The following is a 16,357-nucleotide window of genomic DNA, read 5'->3' as shown; positions in this document are numbered from 1 at the left end:
AAATTTTCATTATAAAATTTTATTTTTGTATGAAAAACATTAGTCTTTTTTCACTTAGTTCAAGCAAATGCATTTTGTGTATGTGTCACTTCCACCCATAACCATAACCTATATATTTTAATATTGTGACCAGGACAAGATCAGATAATCATGGGAATCCCTAGAAATAAAATTAAAAAAAAAAAAAAAAAAAGGTTTTTAAGATGCCAGCCACCAATAAGAAAGATGATAAATTATCTACTACTACCTGAATATATACACAGATATCCATGCTATAGGTTAATGTATTGTTTGTGTTTTTTAGTGCAATCTGCAAAAATTATTATATACTTTTAAAGTTAGTTTCAGAGTCATATCTTTGAAGGCATTACCTTTAAAGATTTGAGTCCAAAACTAATTCAAAAAGTTTCTTTCATGCTCAGTGGAAACTGCATTCTTCATACAAGCTCCAATATTGAATAAATTTTGGCTATATATATCATTCTTTCTTAGGACTCAGTTTCACTTGACCATACATCATAATGTCAACTTGGATAACATAAGTTATTTTGAAGTTTGAGTTATGTTTGCTTTTGTATATTTTTATATTTAATTATCAAAACTTCTTGATGGAATCTTAATATCTTGGTTAAAGTTCAATTTTGAAAATGGAAAAAATTCATCAGATTTGATCAATCATAAAATTATTATTGTTAAAGGATATTTCATGAATTACAACATTCATATCATTCAGTTTTCTTGTAACATGAGTTTTAATGGATTACATAAAATGTAACCTCACAGTTACATTTTGTGAAAATATTAGTTCATATAGCTTCAGTAATCCTCATGAAAGCAACAAACTTAAAAAGCATTCCAGTCCATCTTCATATGGAATAATCCCATGGAAACTATTTACATAAAAAAATGTCCTTTTTCATGAAGCACAATTTAAGCAAGAGATTATGCAATTTAAGTTTTTAGTTATTTTCTGTATGATGCAAACAGAATTAATTTTTCAGCTGTTTTTAGTATTTGTTGAAATGTTGATATGTAGCATCTCTCAGCTATGTAAATTGCATATGAAATCACTGTCAGTGGTTGCTACTTTATATGCTTTTGACACTCCCCTCCCCCTTTCCCATTAAAGGTTAAAACTGCATATAATAAAACAAGACAGAAATATGATTAAAATTTCATTTGGGGGGGGGGGTAAATAACCTTGCCATGATCATAGCATTCTTTGTTTAAATTGTGCAAACTGACCTATTAGTTGGTTGAGTGGTTTGCCTCTCCAACTAACAAGCTGTGATTTGAATCCCATGGGCAAGGATGTTTGCGATTATTCTTAGGTGGGAGATGAATTGCATTGCCCAGTGTGAGATCCTACATACTGAAGGCCTGAAGCGGCTTGAAAAAGTTCCATGTTTGGTCTCTAGAGCAGGGTTTATGGATTATGTGAAAAATAAAAAACCCTTAGCATGTACTTGATGCACTATCGGCTTACACCTTTCATGAGTGGGAGTGAGATTAAAAAACTGGAAAACAATTTTTATAATGCTTATTTAAGATTATTAAACATTCTATGCCACTCTAGGTTATCATCAGGCACTATTTCCAGAACTGAAATCATAGAAACTGTACATCCTGCATGGCTTGCTAATCTATAATGTTAATTAGCTAACACAAGTAGGACATACATTTTAATATTATATCTTTGTTGATTCTTTACATACAGACAAAATGGAAATGGTATGGATGTTGTAATTTCTATTTTAATAATTTCATTATCATATTAAATCTAGTGATTTTTATTCAGAAATTGAGCTGCTGTTATTACAAAAAATAACACATAGGATTTTAAAAAAAAAAGTGTGAATCACATAGTATACTACTTCTTGCCTTCCCAAATCCTCCCTTCATGAGGATTTGAGAAAGCAGGAAATGACTATCGATCATTACCCAAACTTTTATTATAAACAAACTAAACATCCTATCTCTTTCACACATGCTTTCAATTAGCCTTAAGATTAATAATATACACACAAATTAAACAAGCCCATGGAGAAGCATTTATCAAAACACTGATCCCTTGTTTTGTACTGCTTCTCCAAATGCTAGCCACTCTCTCTCTCTGAAGAAATTACGTCTGCACACGTAATTTCATAAACTGGTGGGATAGTTGAAGAGTGGGTATACTATCCACTCATCCAGGCAAGCATTGCTTTACAGATCATTTTTTACAATGTGCACATCACAAAGTGATTTTTGGCCTTGGATGAAAAAAAAAAAAAAAGTTCCTTACATGTTAATTACTTCTGTCTTTTATAATGCACAATCTCTTGATGAGTAAAGAGTGAACACAAGCTTAATATTCTCCCCTCCTAAGAGTTGTTATTCTTAATGGTATTTTAAGTGGCTTCATCACTAGATTCAAAGTTATATTAGTATCTCCATATTAACATAAGAAATGACAATTGATCACTATTCCAACTTTGATCATAAACAACTGAATATCCTATCTCTTTCACACATGCACTGATTCCCACTCTCTAAAGGTATTTTAACTTAGTACACTGTTTGCAATGCTGCAAGTTAAGATGTGGTCTGTATATATTCTTTTATTGTCTGTTGCAAATTTAAGCAACACTAGTTGATGCTAGGTTTTACAAATTTGTTGATTTAAAATGTTTTGTCTGCATTACAATATTTTTTTAACCATATTGAGCACTTATGTGAATACCATTAAATAAATATGCAGAGGAATATATTTACAGGGCTCTTCTGAAGAAATATGTCATACAAAAAAAAAACAGGTAGTTTACTATTTATGATCTCAGCTTGCAACACTAGTTTATATGTATCCTTATTTAACAAATAAGGATACATATAAACTAATTATTCTTTTAAGATATATTTGCCAATTGCTGGAATGAGCCAGCATTTATTTTTACTAGCAAAATGCATTGTCATTCTTTACGAATCATTAGATGACAGTGATGAATCTGAAAGTCTTCATTTTATCACTATTCCCAAGACTTAGTTACAAGTCTTGGGAAAATAGTGATAAAATAAAGTTGACTCTCCATAATCATCAGGATATTCTGTTCTGGGTTGTTGATGTCTCCAACAGTTTGGAAGTTTTTTTTTTTTTTTTATTATTATTAAGGGACATCCATGTCAAACAGGATTCACCACATCCTCTCAGTTTTATACATTTCCATTACCTTCTGCATCATGGAATCTACAAAGCATCTCATGATGTGCCTAAACCAGCGCTGTTATTTTATCAGTGATAGATCTAACTTTGACGTTCCCAAATTGTGTTCATTATGCACTTGTCCAAAGCATGATAATGTCACTGGCCTACCTTATCTTCAAATTATTTACAAATTTGCATGATCTGAGTGGATCATATAACAGTACTTCCATAATTATTTATTTAAAATGAGCTGTGCACAACTGCCAAGTTTTCCCAAAGAAATGTTAATGAAGCAATCTCAGAATCTGAAAACAGAAACATGCGTCAATATGGTAAAAGAATGATATATGCGTTATCCTCACTGTGTGTGTGTACTGAGAAAGAAATTATAGTTTGGGGAGGGGGGGGGGATGTCATCATAGCACCAATGATCAACAATGATGCAAGCTAAATTCTCAAGATTTCTCATTGGGTTTAATGGAATAAATGCAGCACAGAGAAATAATTAAACAAGTTTAATAAATCCTATATTTCATCTGTTACAAAATCATCATCAGGGATACAATCTTAATATTATAAGAGTGCACACACATAAATGGAAAAAAGACTGAAGCTTAAAGTGGTGAGAATGCTGTAGGCTGGCCTCAACTGCTGAGTAGGTTTTTAGATTGTTTTTTTTTTTTTAAAAAAAAAATCTGCTAATTCTTAGTCTTTCAAGCTTGTATTCGTTGCAGTGAAGCCTAGTACTTTTTTTTTCCCCATTTGATTCTCCACAAGATATAAAAAGGCATGGTCAGCTAAACCTGACCATGAGTAACCCTAGTTATGGCAGCAGATGTATTTCTTGTGTTGTTCAAGAAAAGTCTCCCACGATTTGATTGTAATGTGATAATTTACAAAAAAAAACCTGTAAACAAGAGAGAGATCCTTAGGAGGGGGAATAAAGGCAGCCAGCCAGACTGGTGAAAGCAGTGCACATATTAAAGTTCTGCCTTTTTTTTCTGAAATGCCCCAGCTATAAGGAATAGTAATAGCATTACTGTAATCTATATCTATATGTGATGAGAGATATAGAGAACAACTTTTTTTTATTTGGCATAATAGCCATTGGACATGAAGGTCTGGCAAATAAAGGAGTTCAGCTATAAGGGACACCTGATTGGAAGCTGTGTTGACAATGATTTTAATATTTATTTAAATATAACTGTGAAGCATAATCTGCTCTCCAACTAACAGGCTGCAGATTTGAATCCTGCTGTGGGCATGGATGTTTGTGGTTGTCTTTGGGTGGGAAATTTCATTGCTTAGTGAAGACTACTGTCCCACTTATTGAAGGCCTGAAGTGACTTGAAAAAGTTCCATGACTGGTGTCTAGAGCAGGGGTTCCAGACTATGTAAAAAATAAGTAAAAATATTATATAAAATCAATAAAAATGGGAGAGGGGGGGAATCCATAGCCCACCCACAATACAAATGTACTATAGAGGTTTACAATTGAGCTGCTTGTGAGTGAGGGCATAAAAAAAAAAAATAACACCATATTGTTGAGGGAAAGTTTGTGTATAGATCTACCTGTGTGAGTTTTCTGTAAATTGAGAAAGAAATAAAAGGTGCCTCTGGGAAGACGTGATGAAAGTATCTAAGGGACAGACTATTATTTCTTTTTCTGAGGTGCTGACTGTTGAGATGGAGGAGCCAATGTCCTTTAGCCAATTTCAATATGAAATTTTCCAATTATGAATTTTAAGTTTGCTTACACTTGGATAAAGGATTAAACCAAGTATATAATTTCTTGGTATCTTTAATTTATAGTATAACCAAGTGGAAAAACTTCGAATAATTCTGAGTATAAACCAGCACCCAAGCTTAAATATAAGCTCAAGATTTGGATAGGTAGATCCATGAATTTTGTACACCTTCCTTCTCTAACAGTAGCTAGTTCTTTCACAGAAAGGTGTGGCAGCTCATTTAAAATATCCTACACATATTTTTATGATTTTTAGGCAAAGATGAATTTTCCTTATTAATATTCTCAAATCACCATTATATAAACTGAGTAGAAAAACCTGTTAACGTTGACCAACCTTTCATGTTTGGCTGGAGCAATCTTTTCTAGAGCACATACAAAAAGATAAAATTGCACAAATTTTGACATGACCTTACAGCACACAGACATCTTGATACAACACAAATGAATCCATCTTTATTTACCACTGCTTCTTCTATCTCCATCATACCAGTTGAAGGTAGGAGAAGACAGTCATGCTTGTAAGCAGCTGCATATCCACTGGTCTCCATTGTAAAGTCTGCAATGTGGCTGGACAATCTTGCATTAAAATACACGTTTGTGTTTTTTTGAGTGTGTGTTGTTTATTATTATAACTTAATTAAAGAATGGAAAATTATAGTATTGCAGCTGGGCTCAGTGACATCTCTCCTAGAATAATGAAACTGACATATGTAAAAACGTTCACAATCACTAATTTAGTTGCTTGACAGAATTTTTGTTAAAGTTTATGGTAATTTACAGATAAATAATTTTGAGAATTAGCTATTTATACTTTTAATGTTTCAACATGTATTAGTGTCATCAGAAGTTTATAACACAGCTGTTGTAAGACTGCAAATTACATGATCTTTAGCATCAAAATTAAATTCTTACAAAGATAACTGTGTATGGGGGGGGGGGTAAAAAATCTATAATCTGATTTATATATTCATGTAAATCCTATCCATGAAATCTGTTGCATACTTAGTACCATGGATTAATATAGCCAATGTGGAAACTCTACTCTACAGACCAAACTTGAAACAAGCTACTTCAGTCCTCAATTGCATATCAGGCTTAATAGCTTGTCACCATAGTCAGGTAACTTAGTTTCACATAAAACCTAATGCTATGATAGTGCACTTAATCCTATCTACACAGTCTGCTACATATGTGAACTTTGTGTATTCTCAGGCTGGTTTGTTTTGTGGGTGGAAAAACTTGTCATTTCCACATGAGATTAGCTAACTCACCATTTTAAGGTGAGTTAGTTCACCTCATACAGAGCTGAAAATATCTAGCCAAAGGGTATCATGAACTACTTTCCCATGTCATGTCATGGTATCATGAACTACTTCATGAAATGTTCATGGTATCATGAACTGTTCATGGTATCTTCATGGTATCATGAACTACTTTCCCATATTATGTCATGTTTAGCCAAGGGCTAAACATGACATAATATGGGAAACCTGCTCTAGAGACCATACTTTTTCAAGTCACTTCATGCCTCCAATGAGTAAGGCAGCATCCTCCCTCACACTAGATGATAAATCTGTTGTCCACCTAAAGACATTCATCCATAATTAATTATATATATATAGATTTTTTTAAATGTAAACTGGGTACAGTTTGCTAGTTTCTCAGAAATCACATGAATCTATTATGCATTACATCAGATCTAAAGGACTGCCTTCATCCTTCTTAAAAATCTTTGATCATTTCATTCTTCAGAGGAAAAAAAAATATATATATATATACACACAAGAAGACAGTGTCACTATTACACAATCCATGTTCTTCTATAGCTCTACTTTTGGATCTATTATTGCAATTTGAATTCATGTGCTAAATTTGATGACTTTCTTCAAAAAATCAACTTGATTCATCCAAATATACAATTCACCTTATAAATCATAGGAAAAAAGCTCACACAGGTTATTTTCAATCATATGCACAGAGCAGTTGGTGATTGTTGGAATGGCAGCCAAAGCAACAATACGAGACTAGCATATTATGCCTGTTTTGTGAGATGAAGCATCCAAGTTTCTGGGAAGAAAGCCCTTCAACGTCTGGAGGAGACTGGCCTCACTTTCACTTACTTTGGCCTGTTCACTATACTGAAATTATACTGAACAGGCCAAAAAAAATTACTGAAAATCTCCTAAAAATGACATGAGAGAAAACCTACTTTTAACATTATGGTTATAAGTCAATTTCACCTAACAAGCATAAAATAAGATCTACTGTCTCACTCATATATGTTCCTGTTCATATGGCTTTGCTCAATTCAGTCACCTCAAAGATTTGAAGAGCCTACATTCAGTATCCCCTAATAGAATCTTTGGTCTTATGGAACATACCATTAACTGCACACACACGTTCTGGAAAAAGACAAAACATGGGCTAAAAGAAAATTTTAAATGTTTACCAAGTTGATAGTGCTTCTGTTTTCCAAACAACTGTGGAGTTGATCTCACTCAAGGCACAGATGAGTTCTCATTTGTAAAACTAGATTATCTAACACTTATTTTCAAACCCACAATACTAATGTGGAATATATTTACAACTTCTGTGGATTTCCATTAAAATATTGCAGCCTCAGCTGCTATTTGGATCCATCAGATTTGGACTCTGTCCAAAATTTCTTGTGCATAATCTCAGTATACCCATTTCCCTCTTGTTGAACTGCAGAACATATGTTGTATCTCACCACACTGACCAACAATCTCCGTCACAAAACACGTTTGTAACAGACTATAATTCATGCAGGTATGTCATAGCCATATTGTGATATCCTATTACAGACTCATATCTAAACAGCTAATAAATTATTGCCATCAATTTCAATATGCACACAAACCAACATCTCTGTGCTGCAATTAGTGCAAGTAGGGCTTAGCCACAATGTAATATCCTATTATTACCAGCCCTATAGCTAATAATTGTCAAAATAAAGGTGTTATAAATTGTGACCTGTTTCAATATGCATACTGATCTGCCACAAAGCATGTTTCTAACAGATTACCTGCCTGCAATGCAAATAGTGCAGGTAGGTCATAGCTACAGTGTGATATATTCCTACTATTACAGACCAATATCCTTGGTCATTGTTATACTGCCATCTGCACATTACATAACTACTGGCTTTTTCTATGAGGCTGAAATGTGCCAGGCAAGAAGTTTTGCAAAATGCATTTTTATATATGCTGTAGCAAATTAAAGAACTTTGTATAATTATATACATTCTTTGGGGGAGGTATTCAAGAGAGACTCTTCAATCCTTCAGTTAAAATAATCATTGAATAGGTTAATAGGTCAAATGACCTCTGATACAACATCGTGTAAATGTACTCCACTCCCATTATCTCGCCAGCAAATCACTCTCCTACAGTGGTTGGATAATTGAGGGATCAGCATTATTACAAGCTGCAACAAAGTTATGTACTAATTTGGAACATGGTTTGATTTAAAATGCAAAATTTTACATGTCAGGTGTGGCACTTGCAGGTATGATGTTTATTATGGAATGTAAGAAACAATAATTCAATAATAAAAATATGATGGGTATCATATCCATGCAAATCATTTTGAAAACTGGACCTGCATATTAAAATTTAGCTTCTGAAATTGTAAACTGCAATTTTAAGAGAAAGGCATGATTGTTTTCTTTCACCTTAAATGTCCCATGTGTATAATATGTAAATATGAAAAGTAAAAACTATGTAACATGTAAAGAAAGAATATAGCTGATTGTTTAATAATACTGAGCTGTTTTAAAGGGGTTTTTTATGTTAAAAAAGTTTACAAATAAATATATCAACACCTTACACTAAAGGAGCTATTTATTTATAAGCATCAAAAATCAAGGTCAATAAAGAGACAATCAAATAAGAAATCTACTTATGAATAAATATAAGGTTCCAGTTCAAATAATTAACTATTTTCTGAGTTGCAGTGTAAATTGCACTTTCATTCTAAAGAAACTGTTTAATGTAAATGATATTTTAATATTTACAAGTGAAAGTAAAACTAATTAAATGAACACTCACAACTGAAGGAGCTATTTGAAGTTATGGCCAAAGCAACTAATGCTATGAGGCCAGTGTATTGTCTGTAAATTGCGCCACAGTTGAAAGATAATTCTGAGAATATAACATGCACATACCTGTGATAATATTCTGTCTTGTAATAATAGATGAGAAACTTTTAGAAAATAATTAAAGCATTATGATTACTATAGCATACTGTTATTTCAATCACTGACCTACCTACATCCAGCCTACAAAATAATTGCAAGATTAATTTGTCTTAGAGCATTAAGAAATGATCCACTAATATTGTGTATTCATTCACATGCATAAAACCCGAGGATATTTTCATTTCACTGATCTTACTTTTCAAGCTTTTGTCACACGGAAAAATGTATAATTTCTTCTAGCAACAGTAAACTGAATCTCTTTTGAAATAAAAACAAAGAAAAAAGTTAAATGTTTTGCATAATATACACTGATGCTGCCTAAACCATACTTGAAAAGTTATAAAAAATTATTTTATTTTCATTAAGTATATATTTAAAAATAGGAATTATAATTTTTTTTTAATATGTTTAGTATATACGAGGGCAGTCTGAAAAGTTCGGTGAATAGTCCAATATCTCAACGGCAACATGGGCCAGGTGTGCGCGCATGCACATGACCATGCAGACATGTTGAGAAGCGCCACCTAGCGTGGAGTACACGTGACCATCAGGGTAAACCTGCTGCGGGCAGTCGAACATAGTCAGTGTGAGAGGTAGGGTCACAGTGCAATGGAGCAACGAGTAAACATCAAGTTCTGCTACAAATTGGGGAAAACGGCGCCGGAGATGCATGAAACATGAAATGTTGGTGCAAGTGTACGGGACAGAAGCCGTGAGCAGAAAATGTGTTTACGACTGGTTCAAACGCTTTCATGATGGGAAGGAAATGACTGAGGATAAGCTACATTCGGGTCAGCCATCGACAAGCAGAACCCCAGACATGATTGAGCGAGTGCGACAAATGCCGGCACGAGATCGGCGACTGACTCTACGATTGCTGACAGAAGAATTGGGCATTAGCAAGGACACAGTGCACACTATCATCCACGAAGATTTGGGTAAGTGGAAGATCTGTTCCCAGTTTGTGCCGCACAAGCTGACAGAAGAACAGAAAGCAAAACAGATGGAAACCTCTGGAGATTTCATTACCATGTGTGACCAGGATCCATCCTTTTTGCCAACCATCGTCACAGGAGATGAGATCTGGTGCTACCAGTTCCATCTAGAATCTAAGCGCCAATTGATGAAATGCCATTCACCATCTTTCCCACAACCCAAAAAGTCACCTGCAAAAGTCCAAGGTCAAGACAATGTTGATCGCCTTCTTTGACAACGATGGCATCATCCATAAGGAATTCGTTCCTGAGGGTCAAACCGCAAACACTCATTCTACAAGGAAGTTTTGAAACAGTTGCTACGATGTATCCGCCGTGTTTGGCCAGAGTTGCACAAGACTGGACAGTGGATGTTGCTGCACGATAACACGTCTGCGCACTGTGTGATCCACAATTCTTGGCTCAGTGCTGTACCTGTTCTCATTCATCCACTGTACTCCCCTGATCTGGTGTCTGTGGACTTCTGTTTCCCCGCCTGAAGAGCATCATGAAAGGCACATGTTTTACAGATGTGGCGGCAAGAACGTGTGACAGCGGTTCTGCAATTAATTACTAAAGAGGCCTTTGCTGACAGTTTCCAGAAGCTTTATGAACGTTGCCAAAAGTGTGTTGTGAAGGATGCCAATTGTTTTGAAGGCCAATAAAAATAAAAGTAATTTGTTTGTTTTCTGATACCATTCACTGAACTTTTTAGATGCACCTCGTATATATATTACTTACTGCACTTCATACAGAAGACTATAGTTTTCATCTGTTCCTTTCAGAAGGTAAGCTGACATTTAAAGATATATTTTGGCTTCCACGTGGAGTTCTTAAAATTCCTCTAATCACAGATTGAAACAAATACTTGTTTGGATGATTATCACTGATTTTGTCATAATGAAATATGACCAATGAGAGGGTAAGATACATACACACGTATCATTTTATTCTTTAGAGAGAGAGAGAGAGAGCACTAAAGTCAAACTGTAAAATAACCAGTTAATCATAACACATCGAATTTGACCATTAACAGTTGATAATAAAACTTGGAAAGGTGAGAAAGAAGTGTTTATTTTCCCATATTTCATATTGACTGGTTCTAACCTAAATGTTTTTTGATTGTTTTCTGAATTGCCACGTGACATCACTGCCCATGTCCATCTAGCAATATTAGAGTCAGTCAGAATTCAGGAATGTATGGACCTAACAGTTTTATTGAGTTTTTATGACACTGGACACTTTCAATGTTTGCTTATAATGGTAGAGAAGAAATTGTTTGCTTGTTTCCATAAAAGTGATTCAAGACAAGTGTAAGAAGTGAAATGTAGCAAAAAATGCTATTAATAAAAAAAATAATAAATTTTTTATCATTTATAATGATTTTTTTTCTTCACAGACTAATAGGGTTAAAATTAGCCATAGCATTAACAAAAGCTTAGAAAATGACCAGATCCAGAAATAAAACATGGGACTATAATATATTCTGAGTGTTGAGGAGTACACCCATTTATCTGAGAGTGAAATATTTACCACATCATATGATATGGAGGTGTATACAGGAGATAATATATATCATCAAATCTAATATGTACCTTCAAGGGCTATACAGGAATTGATGATACTACATGAAAAGTTTATATTATTACTAACTTCTTAAGCAATTTTCTGCCAAATTGGAACCAGGATTCCAATATTGTCAGCTCTTATATTTCAATCTTCTAGGCACTTCTAATTGCATCAATCCACCCATATCTTGGTCTTTTCCCTGCCATCTTAGCAGCAAACACCTGCTCTGCTAATCTCTCTCCTCTTCAATTCTGTTTAAGTAACCCCTATCACTTAAGATCAGCTCTGCTTATACATTCCTGAATGCTAACAATGTCAAGTTCCTACTATTTTTATTTATAATTCAATTCCATCATTGATGCTAATCTGTTCATTCCCCCCCATTTTTCTCATGACTCTTATATGTAGTCTTCAGTCTTTGTTTTGTTTAGTTCTAACTAGCTCTCGTATTCATAAGTTAAAATTTGTTTCAATGCTACTTTTAATACAGCTACTAATTTACTCTTACTTCATACTGTCATCATCAAAGCTATAAATAGGATTGGATGTCAAGTGAGAGAGAGAGGGGGGGGGGCATTGATGTATATTATTATTAAGAGAGACCTCCAGGGAGTCAGAGACTCATCAAGGGAGGCCACATACTACACACACCAGCTCTCATACTTATTCTTGAATTCATTCACACTGCTTGCACTCACAACATCCAAAGGCAATCCATTCCAATCACGCACCACCTTCTGAGAGAAAAATCTAGCCCTCACCCCCTTCTTAGCGGCCTTCATTCTCAGTTTCCAAGGATGTCCTTTCTCCAACCTCCATAAACTGAAAAATTCCATCAATTTTCATCAAAATCTGATGAGAAGATGCTACCAATCCACTCATAAAGGATATGGTAGAAACCATAAGTGGTAACTTGGTAAGAAGGCCATGTTGCTGGACTTGGTCAAATGTCTTGGAAATATCAAAAGCAACCACAAAAGTTTCTCCAAATCTTTCTGTGGCCAGGGTCCAAAGAAGAATAAGGTTAATAAGGAGGAGATGGAAGAGAAGAATAAAGCCAAGACATCAGCCTTAAATTTAGGTGATGTTACAATTCTACAGTTAGAGTGTGATAGAGGATACAGCACAGATGGGCAAATGTTGAACCCAACAGCTTTGGCAAGGGACCAGAGAAGGCACAAGCAGCTTTCTACATTTATCCTTGTTGAATTTATTTTTGCCCTTTTAATGGTGGTTTCACAATGGTGTTGTAAGCAACTGTGAAGGAAGCTGGTATTTTGGTCTCAAGCCACCTGTGTTAGGCTGTTTGCTTTTCTTTGACCCCCTCCCTGGCACACTTCTTGAAGAACCATACTTCATTTAGACATGGTTTGGGAAATCTGAACAGAGTGAGGAATGAAAGCTTTTATTCCAACATAAATTATTTCTGCAACAAGTATCTCCAGAAGAATGAAAACATGTTCTTCTGAACTTATGTTACTTTTCTTCCCATGTTCCATGTAAAAGTCACATAATTCCTCCCACTTTGGCATAATTGTAATGTCAGAGCATGAGGTTGCTACACCAGAGATAAAACTTGGATGAGATTGTGATCTGAATTACCAAGAAGAACAGTCATCTAAACAAAGTACCTGGAGGAAGAACTAGTTAAGAGATCCAGAGTGTTGAATGAGTGAAAATGATTGTTGCTAATTCTGATAAGGAGATGAATGATCTGTTTGCTTCCACTTAGGTAAAGGATTAACCCTTTAACTGCTAATTTTATATTCTACTGATATTGTCCCATGTGCTGAATTAATTTTGTAAAAAATTTAAAAATAAAATCAATTAAAATTCTTACTGAAGTAAGAAGTCCACACAGCATCATACATTCTTGATATACACTTGTTCACTCACAAAAATGGCAATAATAGTGTTTTATAAAATTTGCATAATCAAGGGTGTCCACTTGATTATGCAAATTACACACAATTTATGTAGAAATTAATCAAAATATATATAAAGAGCACTATTATTTACAACAGAGTTATTATTAAGCCTACCAAGTGCCAGGGTATAAAAATGCTAAAAATTTAGCATGGAATAATATTTTTCAAAACAGGGCTGTACACAGAGTCCAACACCACATTTGGTGCACATATACCGGCTCTCATGACACTTCTGCTGAAGAGATTGGAACACACATAACAAACTTGAGCTGCATTCTTCTTCTTCTCAGTAGAAGGTACAAGAGAAGGGAGATGCCTTTCTTTGAGACGCAGTGGTTGATCTCCAGGTGATGGACATCTTTTCAACCTCCCTGTTTTTCTAGGGGATATGGTACTTTTGAATTATTTCCCTGATAAGCATGAGTTGGTAGTCTTCTAAGTTTGTTTTTTTTTTTTCAAATTTTACATTATAGAGATAGTGGGAATTTAGTATGGTCATATCCAGAAGGTGGAAAAAATAGTTTTTTGTACCACTTCATAGTTTTTCTCATACACTCAACAGAAGTGACCATCATACATATCTATCCTGTCTACAGCACCCATGTTGACATTGTAATCCACCACACAATGTGGTTTCACAATATTCTCTCTTGTCTGTCGATCTTTTTTGTTCGTCTGTGTAACATCATTTTCATGCAATGTTAGCATAGAAACTTCTTTCCTGTCAAGCCACCTTATTGCAAGAATATTGTCTGTATGTTTTGCTTCTATTTGTCCCTTATTTAGTTTCTGTGAAAATTTAGGCATTCCCTTTCTATTTTTCCTGACTGTACCACATGCATTGGTCTTGTTTTTAGGCAACCAGTCGAAAAGTAGAGGGCTGGAATACCAGTTGTCGATCCATAGTGTGTGACCCCTATGTAAATATTTCATAAGTGTTTTCACAGCTGCACTCGACACACCAAGGTCACACTCAGGGAAGATGTCTGTGTCCTTCCCAGTGTACACTATGAAATATGTGATGTAGCATGTTTCACAGTCACAGATGAGAAATAGTTTTATTCCAAATCGACTTCTTTTTGAAGGAATGTACTGGGCAAATGATAATCTACCTTTAAAAAGAACAAGACTCTATACACAAATTTTGAAAGGGGTAGAACATTTCACTGAAACTTTTTCTTAGACTTTCAATTACAGATTTCAACTTATATAATCTGTCTCCTTCAGGTTGATTTTCATTATCACTAAAATGCAATAATCTAAGTAACAACAAAAATCTGTCCTGGGCCATCAAATCAGAAAACTGGGGGGTTGAGAGGATCTGTAGACCAATATTCAGAAATTTTAATTTTAAGTTTTTTTACCCGTCATTAGCAGTGTAATAGCTAGAAAAATGTAAAGTTCTTGAGGGGGGGGGGGGTGTTTTTCCACTGCTTTAGTCATGAAGATGGTGTAGATGGTCTATTATTTGTGGTGAAGGTATGAAACTTGTTTGTTTCGTCAGCTATTGTTGTCATTAGTTCTATGGTAAAATATTGTTAAAAAATATCTAAAGCTGAAGAATCATCAGTAATATTACCTGTGATTATTCCTGAATTACTGCTATCAAATTCGTGTACACTTGGAGTAAATGCATCAGCACCCCATTTGAACAATACATCTTCAGTATGCATTCGCTTATGCACGTTCATATCGAGACTTTTGTCACTATCTTGCTCACTTGTAAAACTTATTTCACCAGGTTCTTCTTCATCTGAAGTACACAATTCACTTAACTCAGACAATTCTTCTCCCGACTCATTTGTTGTTAACAATTCATCAATTTGATCATCAGTAAGATAACATGAATATTTACTGGTAGACGCCATATTGAGACATCCCTGAAATCCTCACAATCATTAGTTTATGCATCGTGCTGCATATGATTAGTTGCACCAGTTCAAATTTTTCTCTTTAGATGCCATACAAGGACAGAAACCTTTAGTTGCACCAGTTCAAATTTTTCTCTTTAGATGTCATACAAGGACAGAAACCTAAGTCAAATAAACTTCAATTGGTTGGCAATAGATGGAGGAACCTACCCGTGAAGTTTGAATATCTTATGATGATTCTTTCCATACTAAAAAATTGTCTGAATATGGGAGGTGCGCCAACCATACATATACAGGCTCAGCAAAGCAGATGTGTATTTCTGAGCCTGTAATAATACGTTCTCAGCAGTTAAAGGGTTAAACAAGGATGAAGTAAGTAAAATGCTGAAAGATCACACATACCTAACAAAGAAAAGTATCTATCCCAAAGGCTACAGGAGAAAAGTTATTTCCACTTTTCTCCTGTTTGAAATAAAAACTACACAAAGGTTCACCAGGAACTTGCCAGTAAAATAACTAAACGAAATGAATTATTTAACATCTTAAAAATTGGAAGCTCTCCAGAAACCAGGATTGAGTACAACAAGATAAATGCTGAAATTAAACAAAAATATAATATATTACAAAGAACTAGGTGGCAAGAATTTTGCCACAACTTAAATCCAAACACTTCAGATACCAAACTTTGGAAACTGACTGCTAATTTACAAAGAGCCCTACCAAAGGCAAGTGAGACTAACACGCTAAAAGATCCAGATGGAAATATCAAAATTGAAGATAGGGAGATCACAAATACCTTGGCCTTTCATTTTCAAAATATAAGCAAACTAGAGATGAATACTAGGAAAGACTATCAAATATCAAA

The 16,357-nt window shown here is 34.6% G+C and overlaps 1 protein-coding gene across 1 annotated transcript; it reads right to left on the bottom strand.

The window, feature by feature from the left end:
* Window positions 1-60: 60 nt before the first annotated feature.
* On the bottom strand, window positions 61-15,764 carry LOC150094265 (uncharacterized). The gene is made up of 2 exons (XM_090411730.1): window positions 15,201-15,764; window positions 61-160 (listed from the first exon to the last, which is right to left on the bottom strand). Exons 1-2 carry the CDS (start codon window positions 15,487-15,489, stop codon window positions 141-143), a joined length of 309 nt encoding a protein of 102 aa, XP_090267856.1. The 5' UTR covers window positions 15,490-15,764; the 3' UTR covers window positions 61-140.
* Window positions 15,765-16,357: the final 593 nt, after the last annotated feature.

This window comes from Typopeltis vanoorti, chromosome 22 (genome assembly GCF_054136105.1).
Source record: "Typopeltis vanoorti isolate ZY-2024b chromosome 22, IOZ_Tvanoo_1.0, whole genome shotgun sequence".
NCBI classification, from domain to species: Eukaryota; Metazoa; Arthropoda; class Arachnida; order Uropygi; family Thelyphonidae; genus Typopeltis; species Typopeltis vanoorti.
The sequence above is the reverse complement of the archived record's forward strand: the minus strand, read 5'-3'. Positions and strand labels throughout refer to the sequence as shown.